This window comes from Arvicanthis niloticus, chromosome 6 (genome assembly GCF_011762505.2).
Source record: "Arvicanthis niloticus isolate mArvNil1 chromosome 6, mArvNil1.pat.X, whole genome shotgun sequence".
Classification (NCBI taxonomy): domain Eukaryota; kingdom Metazoa; phylum Chordata; class Mammalia; order Rodentia; family Muridae; genus Arvicanthis; species Arvicanthis niloticus.
In genome coordinates, this window is record NC_047663.1 from 20,521,212 (window position 1) to 20,538,696 (window position 17,485).

At 50.0% G+C, this 17,485-nt stretch overlaps 1 protein-coding gene across 2 annotated transcripts in view; it reads left to right on the plus strand.

Moving 5' to 3' along the window:
- Window positions 1-16,638, plus strand: part of Meox1 (mesenchyme homeobox 1) — an 18,138-nt gene extending 1,500 nt beyond the window's left edge. Inside the window, exons 2-3 of one of the 2 annotated variants that reach the window (XM_034506802.2) lie at window positions 14,070-14,245; window positions 15,406-15,674. In XM_034506802.2, coding sequence (XP_034362693.1) covers window positions 14,070-14,245; window positions 15,406-15,528 — 299 coding nt within the window. In that variant the 3' untranslated portion in view covers window positions 15,529-15,674. Of the gene's footprint in view, window positions 1-14,069; window positions 14,246-15,405 lie in introns of both variants that reach the window. The other variant, XM_034506801.2, reaches the window with a different exon arrangement.
- Window positions 16,639-17,485: the final 847 nt, after the last annotated feature.

The following is a 17,485-nucleotide window of genomic DNA, read 5'->3' on the forward strand; positions in this document are numbered from 1 at the left end:
AGGCAGAGGCAAGTGCCAAGGACAGCTATGACAGGAGGTATGCTAAAGATGGCTACTGAGGCTGGAGAAAAAAAATCACAAAGCCCATCTCTCCTCCCTGGGTTTCTCCTCATCTTCCTGTAAGGCTCACCCATCACCTAGTCACCTTTTGTCTGGTCCCCTGCCTCTGTTCCCTCCTTGCCCAGAAAAGGCACTGCCCCAGCCTCCTGCCTCTCGGCCCTCTTGTGCTCCTGATAGGGAGTGCCCACTGAACTTACAAAGGATGTTTCCGGGCCTAATCAGAATCGGTCTGAAGGGATGGGGCACTAGTTGATAGGGGGGAACTTTCTAGGCTTCTCTTCCTACACCCCTTTGACCAGTGTAGTATTGGAGTATCCACCTTTTACCTGGACTCTAGTTTCTAGGAAAGATGTCTTGTTTCTGGAGACCTCTGGCTGAGAGGAAGGGGAGACTTGAAGGCTGTGGTCTGAGTTGGGAGGAAGGGTGGGGGGACAGGAGGATGAAGGAGGGACATTCCAAATGGTGAGAGCTACAGACAGCAGGTTTTTTGAGTGCCACAAGTTTGCAAAGTGGGACTGCAGGCTTGTTGGCATCTCCGTTCTACACGTGTGCAAAAGAACAGGGCAATGTGGCACCAGACGGTAATCCTCCTCCTCAGGAGACTGAGGCAGGAGCATCTTGAAGTCCATGAAAGGTTAACTTTTCTATTTGTGCGTGTGTGTGTGTGTGTGTGTGTGTGTGTGTGTGTGTGTGTGAAGTCTCTTGTCTGGGAAATCAAAATCAGACAAACCAAATTTGGTCCTCTAAGAAGTGAAATGAACCCTTAGATCCCAAACTCCATACCCTACACCTTCAGAAGGTACCCTTGGGGTCTCATATGGTATTTGATGGCCAGGCTTGAAGCTCCCTCTGGATACACTAACAGTGGGTGGTGAAGACAAACAGTGCATCCTCAAGGCTAAAGAGAGGAGCCCTTTAGATTTAAACCTCAGGTGGAATCAACCATTCTGAATGACTCAGCTGGAGATCAGAGTGGGTCGTCTGGATGGGTAGAACAGGTGCTGGCCCCTCCCTCTAGGCTACAACTCTCTCCTTGGCAGTAGCTGCCTCTCTTGCTCCTCCAGCTGTGTTGGCATCTTGCAGCATCTAGCAGCTTTCCAGTAGACTTACTGGAGGACGGAGGGCATGAGGAGGGAATCTGGGAGATTGCTGGGAGAGGCGAAATCTTTCCCAAGCCTATCCCAAGTCTCTGCAGAACCCAAATGGGCAATCTTCCCTTTTGGCAAGAAGCCAATAGCAGTGTGTTGGGGACGTGAACATGCACGTGGCTCATCAGAAAGTCAGCCTCTGACCTGGGAAGACTCCCATGCATGGTGGGGCCCCTGGGTCCTCTCACTTGGGGCTCCTTCAGTTCAGCAGTGGAAACAGGCAGCAGGAGTGGGACCGTGAACTCACTTTCCCTCCATCCCAAGCGGCTGGTCAGTAGGGAGATCTTTATGGCCCAGGTGCAATCGTGTGTCTGAATTTAACTGCAGAGGAAGGAGGAGGCAGGAGGGTCAGCTTCCTAAGAGTCTCACCAGGGAGGCTCCCAACTGGCTGCAGAATCTGGAAATCTTAACCGACAAAGCCCATAGAAAATTCCTCATTACCCCAGGATCTTTTGTCGCCCCCAGATCCTCTGATACTTTTTGTTGCTGTTGTTCACTGTGGATTACTATGACGGATCCGGGGAGCCCAACCTAGGGCCTGCTACACACCTGGCGAGGGTTCTACCACTGAGCTACATCCCCATATACTTAATTTTTATTCTTGTCTGGTTTTTTTGTTTGGTTTTGTTTTGCTTTGCTTTGCTTTATTTTGTTTAAAGCAGAGTCTCAAGTAGCCCAGGTTGGTCTCAAACTATGTAGCCAAGGCTAGCCTTAAACTTCTTGATGCTTTTGTCTCCACTTCCCAATGTACTTAAACATTATCTTGATTGTTGGCATCTGGGTGCCTCTTCCAAGTCCCCAGGAGCCGGCCCAGGAAGATTGACTACCCTGGACCACTGTACTTCATTGTCAGATAGATGGAGGGACAAGGTCACAGCAACTCTGGGGTCGTTGTTACATTCTTGCAGCCTCTACTTCCCCAGCTGAAAAATGGGGCTGTAACAATGTCACTTACCACCTAGAGCATTCAGGAAACTTAAAGTACAGTAAATTGAAATTTTCACATTGCCTTAGGTGCATAATAAAACTTGGGTAGCAGCTGTGACTAGTATTAAGTCCACATTTCCTGAGCTAGCCTTTAGAACAGTGGTTTTCAACCTGTGGGTCGTGACCCTTTCACAGGGGTCACCTAAGGCCATCGGGGAAAACTAAGATATTTACATTATAATTCTTAACAGTAGCAAAGTTACAGTTATAAAATAACAACGAAAATCATTTGATGGTTGGGTGTCACCACAACATGAGGAGCCGTATTAAAGGATGGTAGCATTTGGAAAGTTAAGAACCACTGTTTTAGAACATAGGATGAGGGGAGCTGGGGAGAGAGTGGGGGTGGAGCTCAGAGGGCAGAGAGCATGACTGAACTCTCTGGGGTTTAATCCTCAATACTTCATAAATAAGATGGTGTCGTGAATGTCTGGAATCCCAACACCTAGGAAGTGGAGGCAGGAGAATCAGAAATTCAAGATGGTTTTTTGCTTGATAGCATTCCAGGCCAACCTGGGTTACATGAGACCCTGTCAAAAAAGAAAAAAGAAAAGAAAAGAAAGAAAGAAAAAAAGAAAGGCTAGCATCCCTGTATTGGTGGGAACAGTAGAATTGAATATTCCAGATATAGTGTCTCAGAAATTCCTGGGTGGGATATGTGAATTTTTTACTATCTCTTGGTCCTAAAATCCAGTAGTGATCAATTAGCGCTTCGATCGGAGTTGTGGAGCTGTGCTGAGAAGTAGGGGAAGGGGGTGGCCTGGGAGGCTCCAGCCATGGACTCTGCACCCCTCTCCATTACCAGTCCCCCCCTTCCCCTCCCCCCCACCGCCGTCCCCAGCTTCCCACCTTGCTCTCCTTGGAAGCAGAAGCTGATTCTCTGCACTAAACGATCATAAAAGCCGCGCGCCCCTCCCCCACCCTGAGAGGTCTCGGGAGGCCCGCGGTGCAATCTTATTTTGCCTACCCCCAGCCCTGGCCAGGGGTGTTGAAGATTCCTACTGGCAGGGACAGCTGCGAACCCACTGCTGTTTTCCCCTAGGCTGTCAGGTTACTACTGTAACCATCTTTAATTTATGGGAATGGAGGATTTGTCTGTGACTTCCTGATTGGGGGTGGGGGTGGGGTTCAAGGGAAGGTTGCGTGTGACCAGCTCGGCTACCGGGAAGCCGCCCTGCTGCCTGGGAGTAGCACTGGGTGCCCTGTGTCCCGGCGCTCCCATCCTCAATCCGCCAAGCAGAGCCTTTGTCAGGCCCTGCATCTTTCAACCTCCTTCAGCGCCTGGTCCTGCGTCTCTCCTGCCCCGAATTCTTCCCTCTGAGGTCTAATCTCCAATGATGCCCTGCACAGCTACCCAAACCATTATTCCTATCCCCCGCCCCACTTCTTGCTGTTCCCTCTTTCTCCTCTCTCCCCTTCCTCTCTTTCACCCTTCCCCCCCTTCCCTCTCCCCCACCCCCTTCCTACAGAGCCACACTTAATACTGGCCTCCCCACACATTGTGTCTTTCTTCTTTCCTCCCTGACTTTGCCCGTTTTTGCCCTGGTTCCCTTTCCCACAATTTCCCGGACCCCTCCAGGTCAAAAACCACTTTTCTCATATTTTCTCCCTGTTTAAAACCTGATTGTCAGAAAGCTTCAACTTTGTGAATATGGATATGGGCACACCTCAAATTCCGGCAGAGAGGAGGGTGGCAAAGCTGAGGCCAGCCTGAGCTATGTAGAGAGAGCTGTCTCAAAACAAACAGGGAAGCTTCAGACTGTAATGTGATTTTAGGACCTGAGCTGGTTTTCTGGCTGTAGCTTGCAACTCCGTAGAGGCTTGGCTGGGATGTCTTAACGTGGTTGATCTTTCGAAAATCTTTCTTCTTCTCGTGGTCCAAAACACACAGCATAGAATCTGGCATCTTTACAGATGTGAAATGGCCTTTTACAGCAGCCAACTACAGATAGACTGTTGAGAACAGATTTCCAGAACCGTTTTATCTTGCAAAACAGAGCTTCTTTTTGGAGTAGGTCCCCAAACCCCTGGCAGCTGCCTGCCTCTCAGTAAGAGTTTGGGTGTTATAGGTATCTCTCATACACAGACTCCCAGAGTTGTTGTCTTGTTACTGGCTTATGCCACTCTGAGTCCGGGACTGCTGTCGGGTCCGTACTTCCCAAACCAGTCAGTCCTCAAGTCTGACATTGACATTGTAGCACACGATGAGGAGTTTTTCCTTTTAAGGCTGAAACGTATTCCATTGTGTCTTTGTGATACGTTTCCCTTATCTGTTCATCTGTTGATAGACATTAGGCTGCTGGTTCCGCCACCAGGCAGTTGTGAATAATGCCTCAGGAAATGGGTGAACACGAATCTCTTTGAGTTTGTTCTCAGGTTTTAAATTTCAGATGTTTACCCACAACTGTAACTATTGGATCATATTCTATATTTAGTTAAAAGATGTGTGTGTGTGTGTGTGTGTGTGTGTGTGTGTGTTCCTGTGCCTCTGTGTAAAGCAGCCAGAAGAGAGTGTCGGTTCCCTCAGACCTAAAGTTCCCTAGAGTTCCAGGCATTTGCACGGGGTGCTTGCTTTGTTATCTGGAGGCTGGGATCCACACTTCCATCTTTGTGACTACACAGCAAGGACTCTTAACTGTTGAGCAATCTCTCGGGTCCCTAGGTTTCATTTTCTGAGGACCCTCCATACTGTTTGTTGTTGCAAGAGTTCCATTCTGCAGTTCCCCAGATGGTGCATCATGAAGGTTCCGGTTCCTTTACATCTTAGACCATTTGTTTTATTTTCTGGTTTTGTTCGGTTAGAATCCTCCCTCCCTGTGCGTGGGGTGGGGATGGAGGCACAGGCGTGTCACAGAAGCTGTGTGGAAGCTGAAGGACAACTTGCTGGGGTCAGTTCTCTCCTTGACCAGGGTCCAGGGAGCAGAAGTGCCTTTACCCACTGAGCCAGCCCCCTCCCCCGTTTGTTTTTGCTTTTGTTGCCTATGTCCTGGGGGTTATACCAAAGAAGACACCACCAAATCCAAAGGCATAGAGATTTGCCCTCTGCTTCCTTCCCTGTGGGACTATTATATTTCTAGGAGTTGCATTTGGGTGTTGACCTATATAGTTAATTTTTAGTTGGTGTGAGGAAAGGATTCGGCACCCTAGGTCAGCACTGTTTGTGGTGTGTGTGTGTGTGTGTGTGTGTGTGTGTGTGTAGCCTCCCCAGCACTATTTGTTGTAAAGTTGTTCATTTCCCATTGTGTGGCCTTGGCCACCTATTGACGATTAACATCTGGCCTCTCTGGCCCACTCATCTGTCTTTATTTCAGTTGATTGTCTTAGCTTTGTAATATGTTTTGAAATCAGGAGGCCCAAGACTCCCAGTTTTGTTTCCTTCTGAAGATTAGCTTGGCTATTTGGAGTCCTTTGACATTCTATTTTCATAAGGATTTAAGATTCATTTAAGGTCCGAAATGTTTGGGTTCTGGTGGTGGTGGTGGGGGGGGGGCTATACTAAATTAGCTATGGTGTTCTGCATAGCGTGGATGTTTCTGACAATATTGTGTACACAGTGTCTTATTCCATCTCAAACCCAGAACCTCCAGCGAGAAAGAAGCCTTAGGGCCCTAAGCAGCCACTGTGGGAGGAAGAAGCAGTTCTATATGTTGCCAGGGTCCCACTGGGTGTCCCTTGCCTCTTAGTTATGGTTGTTGCCACTGTTCCTCCTCTGAAAGGCAGACTGGGGTCCAGACAGGCCCTTTGGCTTCAACCTTGTCTGAACTCAGAGGCCTGAGTGCAAATCCTGCACCTGTTCAGACTCTTGTCATACCTGCAAAACTCTAGAAAGAGCGGGTTTCTGCTGAGGCAGCAGATCCTGCTGAGTGTCTCAGATGAGAAGGTCTAAAGAGCCTAGAAGCTTGGAGAAGGCTAGCCAAAGGGCTATCCTAGGGCTGCCTGCTGTCTTGGCAGAGTAGGGCTCAGGAGCTGCCCACCCATGGGCCTGTCATTCTGGCTTGAATAAATCAGGGACACCTGGGTGCAGAGAGGTGTGCCTGATTTAGACACAGGTCTTCTGTCCCTGCAAGCCCAGAGGTAGGTAGCCCCTTACCCTAGGTTTCCTCTTTGCCTTCCCACACACACTGGCCCTTCTTATCCATCTCGGTGCCTCTGGCCTGGGCGCACCCCATCCTTGACTGTTTCCTGGTATCTTCCTGTCTTCTTTGTTCTCAGTGTAGAGGAACTGTGTAGGCAGTGGCCCTTGGTCCTGAAGCCCACACTTCCTTTAGTGATAGCGAATGAAGACTTCTAAATGTAAAAACATAAAGCCTAGCACTGCCCATGCCTTCCTAGTTATCTTAAACACTGCTGTTGCCCGGGATGGGGATGTAACTCAGTAGTAAAAACGTTCACCTGGGTCTGCTCTCTAGAAACACATACATGGGTGGGGTGGACACATACGTGCACACACACACACACACTGATGCTCCCCGTCTGTTGCTATCACCTCCCCCTTCTTCACCCTCCCCATTCAGCTCACTGCACCTCCTTGGGCTCTTCTTCTACAATCCCCACAGCCTCTCATGGCCTGGTCCTCCTCTCTCCGACACTCACTACTGTCCACACTCACTACTCCACCTCAGCAGGGACTCTTGGTGAAGACTACCCTGGCACCAGCCATTCCCATTCCAGAAGGACCTGCTACCCTGTCCCTGCTGTAAATTCCCGGGCCCCACCACTGGGCTTCCTGTCTCTTCATGCACCTGCAGGACCATGATGGGGTCTGGACTTTGGGATGGTGTAGCACCTGGTGAGAATGTCAAGCTGAGCTCAGGAAGCCATGAAGGTCCCAGATGTGAACAACCAACTGGCTTCTCACTGCCTCTGTTGGATCCCTCCCTACCTCAGGGGACTTCCCATGTTCCTTCTCCACGAAGGCATCAGAGCTGAGGAGGGTAGCAAAATATCTGCTTCAAGTCCACTCAGGAAACCACAGATTCCTCTTTCAGAGGGTTTACCAAGGTTTTACCCCAAACAGACCCTTCCTCTCTCCTCCCTGGCGAGTCCCAGTGAGACAGACCTAGACCCTGACCCACATATTGTCCCCAGGGCACCTAGAGTACAGCCTCTATGCTCACCATTCCCTGGGGGTGGTGTGACAGATGGCTCTGTCTTAATCTAATTCTGGGTCTTAATCTCTTTATCTGTTCAATGGGCTCCTGTGTGCCTTTTCTGCCTTACAGAATAACTAATAAAAGTGAGGCTGGAGTGTGACTCAGTGGGAAAACACTTGCCTAGCATATGTGAGCCCTGGGTTCTAACCATTGCACTACCAATAAGAACAGGAAGCCGGCTGATCTCTGTATCAAGGACACCTGAGCTCACTCTTCCACTAACTTGCTGTGTGTCCAAAAGCAAATCCCCCGCTGTCACTGTGCTCATCTGGAAAATCACCAAGTGACATAGAATCATCCCTGAGTCCCTTTTTCTTCCAGCTCTACCGTTCTGTGATCCAGGGGTCAATATGAAAGCCCAACAAAGCCTCTGTCTGGGAGCGGACATCACTTATCCATAGCAAAATGCTGTTTGAACATAGGACACGTGGTCTGCCTGGTCGGTCAGAAGTTATGGAAAATGGGGAGCAGAGGGATAGCACTCCAAAGAGGCGTGTTCCGGCGAGTCTGTCTGACCCGTAGTGGCCCTGATAAGGCTGTCTGCTAACTTTAGGACTCCCCCCCCCCAAGTCTGGCAGCTACTTCTGAAATGATTTTCCCCGAGCTGGTATAAAAGCTCATGGTGGGAACTACAATCACACATGCATCCTGTTTGCATTTCTCTGGGCAATATGGAGTGTCCCCTTGTGGTCCTGCTTGATCTGAGGGCTGTGCAGGACTGAGGAGCGGGCAGCTCCTCAGTAACCACAGAGGAAGTCAGAAGCCTCTCCTCCCTCCACAGTCCTACACAGTGGACGGTTACTCCATCACAGTCCCTGGGAGCATTCTGCCCATGGAAGCTGCAGCAACAGCAGCTGATGGTGACCGTGACTGTTGACCTATCAAACAGAAGTGGAGATGGGAAAGAGGCACTTCAAAGACACCCTCAGCTCATGCCTGTAATCCCTGTTCTTGGGAAGCTGAGGGAGAAGGTTCAGTGTAAATGTGAGGACAGTTTGAAATACAGAGTGAATTCTGGGACAGCCCGTCCCCTGTTAGGGAAGAAAGGATGGTGAAAGAAAGGAAGGGGGGAGGGAAGGAAGAGGGCAGGTGAGCAGATGGGCAGGCATTCGTGCGTGCATGCATCCTTTGCCCACAGATCTGGGGATGTGATACCCTCTAATCACCTTCTCTAAGTGTGAAATCATCTTTCAGACATCACATCCAACAGGCTGTTCTTGCAGACAGGCTCAACTGTGCGCCAAGCACCATCTAAGGGATTAACAGTCATCAATGTAGTTGGGTTTTTTGTTTGTTTGTTTGTTTGTTTGTTTGTTGGTTTTTTTTTGTTTTGTTTTGTTTTGTTTTTGCCCTCTGAGTAGCCTTAGGCTTATGGTAGGTGTAGCTGTTCTTGCTTTGCAAATGAGGAAAGTGGCAGGACTTGGGGAGCTGCAGGAAGCCTCACCGGAGGTCAGGAAAGTTCCTCTCTGAGACCAGGACCTTGCAGGTGCCAAAGCCCAGGCTGTCCAGTGGGTTTTCAGATGCCTCTGCCAATACACTTCCCCCTCCCTCCCCTCCTTTCCCTTCTCTCCCTCCCTTCTCCCAGTCCCTTTGCCCCTTCCCTCACCCTTCCTCTCCTCTCTTCTCCCTCTCCTCTCCCCTCCCCTCTTCTTTCCCTTGAGCCAGACACAGAAGCTCTGCGTGCAGGAGTTAAACCCCCTGGTGTGTTTCTGGTCTTTAGGTTGAAGACTGTGGGAAGATGAGAGGGAGCTTTGAGATTAAACAGTGACTCGGGAGAGCAAGAGGACTGAACAAGGGAAAGGGCCTCTGGCTCCACCAGGCCCGGTGAGGAAAAGCAAAAGGATTAGGGGAAGCTGAGGAGGGTGCTGGTCTCCTGGCTTGGGAGAGAACCCTGACATCAGTTCTTCATGGGACCGAGAATCCCACCCAATCTATCATCTCACACACAGGAGCCTGCGATGCAGAAAGGGAAGGGTGGGCTCTCAACGAAGATAAACTGGGTTGGAGCTGAAGAGATGGATGAGAGGTTAAGAGCGCTGGCTGCTCCTCCAGAGACCTGGGTTTGTTTCCTGGCTTGCACTCCTCTGTAACTCCAGTTTCAGGGAATCTCCTGCCCAATTCTGGCCTCTGTGGGCCCCTGGGCACACAAATGGTGCACAAACATACATGCAAACCCACATTTATAACATTTTTTTTTTTTTAAATTTAAAGATGTAGTCTATTGTCAGGGTGCTTAGATGCAGTGCTGTGCATGTGAACTGTCAGTCTGAGCCTGTAAATTGTACATCTCAGGCTGGAGGAGCCCGGAGTTCTCACAAGTCTTGATAAAATGTTACAGGCTTTTTCTCTGTTGCAAGAGGAACTCCTGCTTCCACTTTCTACCTCCTTCTCATAGTCCTGGCCATCTCAACATTCAGGACAAGAGTTTATCTCCCTCTGGGAAGCTGATGGTGGACACAAGGGTCCTCATTGTGGGATGAATTCGGTACTGACATGTCAGAACCCAAATCAGGACAGTGGGATGCAGGAGAGGCCTGTCTCGATGGCAGGGCCCAAGTAGTCGGTCTACAGCATGCTGCAAAGGAATCCACTCCCACCCTCCCAGCTCTTCTTTCTAGGGAAGATTACATTCAGGACTCAGGGGCATTGGAAGTTGTTCTGTGGAAAATGGTGGAGCGGCTGTGCATACAGAGGTAGGCCTGGGAGAAGAGGAAGGAGGCTGTGGATGGAACCCCTGAGGTGGTGAGCTGTATTCATCCCATGATGGGAAACCCTAGAGGTGGAGACAGGCTGTGTTCCAATTCCAGGCCCTCAGACAGGGCACCCAACCCAAAGGTGGAGAGTCTGTCATCAAGGTTGAGAACCTTGGCTTTCGTCAGGTGGGTCGGGAGTCAAATCTCTCTTCTCCTACTTAGACACTGCTGGGTAAGGTCCTAGGCACATCCAGGAACAGTTTAACAAATACTACCTATCTGCCAGGTACTGAAAAGTAGTCACAACCCAGGGGAGAGCATTAACCAGGCTAATCCACACAACCAGGAAACAGGGATGATCAGAGTAGCCACTGGCAGCACTTTCAATGAGGCTGGGGAAGTGGATACATTAATTACAGAGAGTGCACCAGCTATTAGCCAGGGCGTGGTGGCACGTGTAATTGAAGCACAGACAGGGCTGAAGCAAGCAGATCCTAAGACAAGTGTGGGCAGTAGAAATTGACCCTGTCTTTAAGAAAGAACAAAAGAGAAAAGGCCAGCTGTTGTTAGCACCATCTCAGGGTTTTTTCAATGACATTTCATGGAATGGAAATATTAAAACAATTAATATCTTGATACCTGCCCTGTATTTTAGATTTTAAGAGTACCCCCACACGCCTGGCAGTGGTGGCACACGCCTTTAATCCCAGCATTTGGGAAGCAGAGGCAGGCAGATTTATGAGTTCCAGGCCAGCCTGGTCTACAGAGTGAGTTCCAGGACAGAGAAACCCTGTCTCGAAAAAAAGAAACAACAACCACCACCACAACAAAAAAGAGTACTCCCACACACATTGGCTTATCCGGGTCTTCCCGAAATCATGGAGACCATGGCTCTGGTCTCCATGACCAGAGCTTTGAGCTTTGTGCTTTGAGATGAGCCTTGGAAAGCCAGGCTGGTGGGTGGGGCATGGTCTGAAGATCCAGCACACTTGGAAAGTGGAGGCAGGAAGATGAATAGTTAGTTACCTATCAAGCCTGAGGCCAGCCCAAAAGGCATGAAATTCTGTCTTTTAAAAAAAAAAATAGCTTTGGAAGGAGGTGGTTTATTTACTCCGATTTCTTGGAAAAGAGGAGAGTCGGGATTGAATCTGCAGTTTGAGTCTCCTGCCTATCCACTCCCCGCAGCTGTGACAAGGAGGGGCTGGGAAGCACCGTGGGCCCCCTGGGACAGGAGTTTGTGGATACCCTGAATCTCAGCGGTCACCAGGCTTCCTGGCCTCAGCGGCTGGGATGTGCTCGGGGAGGCCTTCGCATCCGCTGCGTGACCGACCCTCCCGGGCCCGCCGCCAGCAGGGTTAGCAGCGCTGGCAGCCACCAAGGCCAGAGGACCCGCCTGGAGACTGCACATCCTTCCCATCCAGCCCACGCTCAGGCATCCGGGCGAGGTCTGGGCCCGCCTTCTCCAGCCAGGAGCCAGGATCCACTGAGCAAAGAAAGCCAGCGGCTGTTTCCCTCTTCTGGCCTGCGAGGGGGTGGGGCGTCCACCACCCTACCCCATTGGGAGTTGAGCCGCAAGCGTCCTCACTCACCCCACTCCCTGTGACTTTCAGCCACCTCCCTGAGCCCTTCTTCCCTTCCCTGGCAGCCAGATGACAGGATGACAGCTAAAGAAACTGAAGTACAAACAGGTTGCTGGGAAAAGGGAAGCAGTCAGTACCAGAGTCTCAGGGTTAAAATGGGGTCTCCAACTATCTCCACAAGTTGGCATCACAGCTAAGGGTGTGGGCCGTTTCCTTTGCCCGACCCATGCCGGTTTGCATTCTTCCATCCACCCTGTATGTAAGTGGCTTAGACTCCAGGTCTCTGAGGACCAACGGCCTCAGTCAGCTATGTGTGGGCCAATTCTTGTCAGGGAATGAAAGTAGGGTGCACACAGCTCACAGAAAGCATATTCCCCCACCCAAGGTCTCCAAGATTAACAAGAGGCATGAAATGAGAAAGCACCATGTTATGCACGCCCCACCTCCCCACCTCCTCAGGCAGGAAAGGTTCCTGTGACAGTTGGCTATCCAATTTTGTTAATTATACAGGGGTGTTAGTCTCCTGCCTGTGACCTCTACACCACTACTGCTGCTGAGAGGCACAGCCGCCTGCTCCTCATCCAAGATGCAGCCCCTTCTATCAACACCAGACTTCGCAGTTCGTGAACTCTTCAAAGAGCTCTCATATTGAACAGTTTGAATTAAACCGCCTGGGCGTGAGTCCTGCCTCCAGCACTTAGTGGCTAGGTGAACTCTGGGTCTGTAAAACATGGTCACTGCTGAAACCACTTGGTTAGATTGCTGTGGCAAGGAGGGAGTAAATGCAGGAATAGACACTGTTTCCTGGCCCTGTCATGGGTTAGGACTGAGCCCCTGTGTCTAACAGAAGCCAGGTCCTCAGAGTTCCAGAAGGTTCTCCAGATTTGGTCTCCTGGGACCGACTTCAGTGTGTGTGACCAGCTCTCCCATCGTGGTGCTGTTGCTGGCGTCCAGGAAACAGTCCAGAAATCTGATCTTAAAGCAGTGGTGTATAAACTTGACCAGAATGATCCAGAATGATCGTCAGGAGGGCTTGTCAAAACAGGTTGCTGAACGGCTGGGACTGCGATGCTTCTGTTGATAAAAAGCCTGTCACACACGCATGAGGTCCTGAGCTCAAGCCCCAACACCCATGTTTAAAAAAGAAAAAAATCTGGACATGGTGGTAAATGCCTGTAATCCTAGGAATGAGCAAGTAGAGGCAGGGGGATCCCTGGGAGTACTGGTCAACCAGTTTAGCCAAACCAGCCAGCTCCAGGTTCAGTGAAGGACCTGGTCTCAAAAACTAAGGTAGAGGAGCCATTGAAAGGACTCAGTGGGTAAAGAGACTTCTGAAGAGCCTAATACACTGAGTCCAGTCTCTGGAACCCCACAGTGAATGGAAAGAACCAACTCCCAGAAGCTGTCCTCTGAGCCCCCTCCCCCCAAATGAGTAAATAAAAATTTTAAAGCCTAAGTTAGAGGGTAATGCAGAAAGACAGCCAATGTTGACATCTGGCTGCCACACATATACACACACACACACACACACATACACACACACACGTGCACACACACATACATGCACATACACACAAATAATGTACACACATATTCACACACGTGTGCAAGCACACACACGCATATACACACATGCACACACACATACATGCATATACACACATAATGTACACACATATTCACACACATGTGCATGCACACACATGCATGCATACACACACATGTGCACACACATATATGCACATACACACATAATGTACACACACATGTGCACACATACATATGCACACACACGTACACCCAGACATATATAATGTACACACACACACATGTGCGCACACACCCACATGCACGCACACAGGTTGTTGAGTTTCCCATCCTACTCTGGTGAGTTTTGTGACTCACCAGTGATTTGTACTTCCCACAAGTCTTCAGTTGAAGCTCACACTGGCAGCTCTCCCTCTTTCCTGGTCTCCCTGCTGAATGCCTTTACCAGACCAGGCACGGGCCCCAGGGCCAGAACACCAAAATACCCCAAATACCCTGGCAAGGCTGGAGGATGCCCTCAGCCATGCCTCCCTTCCTAGGCACTTTGTTTGTCTTGGAGTGTGGGGACTCTCAAGCTGCAGGCTACTGAGGCCTTCCTGGAGTCAGGCTGGGGCTACAGCAGAGCTTCGCCTGCCTTGGGAGGGAAAAATCTGGTGAGAGGAGCAGAAGGAAGCAGAGCACACTTGAGACCGGGACTAAAAATGTTTCTTGACCGTTTTAGGGACAAGATGCTAGAAGGAATGAGAGATATCACAGCTTCTCAGTGTACTTTAAAAATGGGACAGACCAGGAAATGCTGCTCAGTTTACAAACTAATGAATGGAAGAGAGCGAGTCCTCTCCTGTCCCCTCCTGTGATGAGCTCACTATGTCTCCCCCATTTGGGGCCTTCTCTTCACAGACAGCCAGGAGAACGGAGGAGGAAAGCCAGAAGGGAGCAGCAAGGCCCGGAAGGAGCGGACGGCCTTCACCAAGGAGCAGCTGCGGGAGCTAGAGGCAGAGTTCGCCCACCACAACTACCTGACCCGGCTCCGCAGATACGAGATCGCGGTCAACCTGGATCTCTCAGAGCGGCAGGTGGGCCTGGGTGCTGCTGTGTGCTCACCTCCCTTCCCAGTCACCCCTGCCTGGACCCCCTCCCTTTCCTCTACCCAGTCACAGCTGTACCTGACAATCAACCACCCCAGGGAGAATTATCAGAGTTCCACTGATGGAGACTCTGTAATTGATCTGGGATGACCCTTGCACAACCCAGTTTTTCAAAGGTCCCCCAGGTACCTCTCCTGGGAACTAGAACTGGGACATCTGTGGTCTGATTTCCCTCAAATTTGAATCAGCACTTACCTCGGATTCACCTAGGCAATTGTTTAAACGGAAATTCTGCAAACCCAGATGTTGTGGTGCTCACCTGTAATCCCAGCACACTGGGAGCCTGAGGTCAAAAGTTCAAGACTGGCCTTGGCTACATAGTGAGTTCAAGGACAGCCTGGGCTACATGAGATCCTGTTAAAAAAACAAACAAACAAACAAAAAGCTAAAATAAAATCCAGATTCCAGGGAACAATTTTGAAGTAATAATGAGAGGGAATGGGGGATATTCATTAGAAGAAAGAGGGTTCTCAGGAGACATAGAGATGGGATGGGTTCTAGGGCACTGGGGAAGAAGTCCCTGGCACTTGGACATTTCCTTGAAGCACCACACCTGCTTTTGTGTGGCCTAACTGGTAATAAAAACAATCAATAGAAGTCTTCAACTGCTAAAGTTCTCAGTGACGGCTAAGATTCAGATCTTGCCTCTGCCACGTCCTGGCCCCTGTGATGTCTGGGTTTCCATCTTTGTAATAGGATCATAATCCTAATGTCATGTGATGATGACGGTCAGCTTCAGATCCAGGGAAACTAAAAGGTGCTTTATTAGTGCAAAGAAGGATGAGGCTGGTGGTGATCTGTTCTTGGGCCTTTGGAGAGTAGAGCCTGGGAGACGGGAGGCCTGTTGTCAAGGAGGGGACAGGGCATGTTAAGGGGGTGGGGGGCAACAGAGAGTGATGTCAGAGACTTTCCACCTCTGCCCACATCTGGAGACACAGGCAGGCCTAAGTGCAGACTGTGTGGTCTCCCTCCCCTCTCACTCCCTGGATCCTTGGGGGATCAATAAGTGAAGATTCAAGGTCTTGCGCCACACAGTGAGGTATGACCCTGGCCCTAGAGAGACCCGATCCCTTTGCTTCCTCCCTCAGGTCAAAGTGTGGTTCCAGAACCGGAGAATGAAGTGGAAGCGTGTGAAAGGGGGTCAGCCTGTGTCCCCACAGGAGCAGGACCCAGAGGACGGGGACTCTGCAGCTTCTCCAAGTTCAGAGTGACATGCTCCAAAGACCAAGACCAAGAAAGACTGAACAAACCCCCTTTCCAACTCCCACCACCCAGTCCCACCCTCACGTCTTCTGGACCCAAACAGGGCAGGCTGTGTACACCTGTGTTGCCTCTTAGATCTGAGGTTGCCCAGTATGTGGGAGCCTTGAATTTCCCAGAAGGTTTAGCCTGGCATCACGCTGTCTCAGCAGTCTATTCCCCAGGGCTTCAACTTCCCATGCTCTCTTGAACTCTACAGGACCCATGGGACTGGGAAACTCTAGAAACAGAACCTGGGACCCTCTTTTCTGGGTCTCTTGGCTGCTACCCACACCTACCACCCACTGCCTATATCAAGGTCTCCTCTGGGTCTGGCTCCATCTCGCCTGCGCAGAATTCATTCCTTGTACCAGCTGGTGACTTGTGAAAGCAAAACCCTCTCCAGATGTTCACACCATTGAGTCGAAGGCTAGAAAGTGGCTCCTATGTCACAAGAGCTGATGGATGAGGACCTAGACATGTGGACCTCGGGAACAGAAAGTTCTTGGGCTGCAGCATCCTGTGCTCTCCAAGGACTCTGCCTGCAGATGAGCACAGGAAAACCATCCATCTTCCTCCATCTTCCTCTGTGGGATGCATTTGGGCCCATACTGCGTGTACCCCAAAAGCTAAATTGTGGGAAGAACGCCCAGGTTCACACACATGTACAGCTCAGATCTCAGACCCAGCTTCTGAGGATGCTGCCATGAGACCTGGTGGGCAAACAGCCTCGGGCAACAGTGTCCTTGGAAGAGACCCCTGTGCCTCAGTATGAGATAGTAGTTCTCCCAGGTCCTGCTGATGCTGCAGAAGGACCGTCAGCAAGTATTTGAATGTCTTGCATGGAGATTTGATTGTGAGTGTTTAAAAATTACCCCCGTTCCCCTCCCACTTCACCCTATCAAGACAGAAGCTGTGGAAAATGATTGTCAAATGAAATGGCAGGTTAGAGCATGTTATCAGTTTCCCCTAAAGCATACTTCATATGTTTTTTTTTTTTCCCCTAAGATTACATCAAGCTAATTGTACAAGGTCAATTCACTTTGTAAGAAAACTCTCAGAGAAATAAATCAACAAAAACCCCACTGTTTCCAGCCTTTTCCTTTATAGAATTCAGAGTCATGGCTCTCATGTGTAACGCTGACTCTCATCTAATGATTGCCCAGACAATGTCTAGAAGGAAAGAGAGAAAGGAGAGAAGTCACCTAGACCAAAGTGCCCTCCCACAGGTGCTTCATGAGGCTCACCAGGCTGGAGAGATGGCTCAGTGGCTAGGATGTTCCCAGCATGGACATCAGGCAGCACACAACTGCCTGTAACTCCAGCACCAGGGGGATCTGACATCCTCTTGTGCTGTCTATGGGCATAGCACCCAAATGTGCATATATATTCTCTCTCTCTCTCTCTCTCTCTCTCTCTCTCTCTCTCTCTGGGTAAATAAATGTAGTTTTTCAAACTAGGGACTGGTGAGGGAGCTCAACTGATAAAACACTAGCATACCTTAGTACAAGCATAAGTTAGTGAGAGACTTTGTTGCAAAAGTGTGTGTGTGTGCACGCGCGTGAGTGCACATGTGTGAAGAACACTGACTGATTAGGGATTGGAGAGATGGCTCAGCAGTTAAGAGCACTGACTGCCCTTCCAGAGGTCCTGAGTTCAATTCCCAGCAACCACATGGTGGCTCACAACCATCTGTAATGGGATCCCATGCCTTCTTCTGGTGTATCTGAAGACAATGACAGTGTACTCATATAAATAAAATAAATAAATCTTAAAACAAACAAACAAACAAACAAAAAACCACTGACTGCTCTTCCAGAGGACCCTGGTTCAATTCCCAGCACTCACATGGTGACTCACAGTGGTCTGTAACTTCAGCACCAGAGGATCTGACAGCCTTCTCTGCTCCCTGGCCTCCTTGAGTTCTGT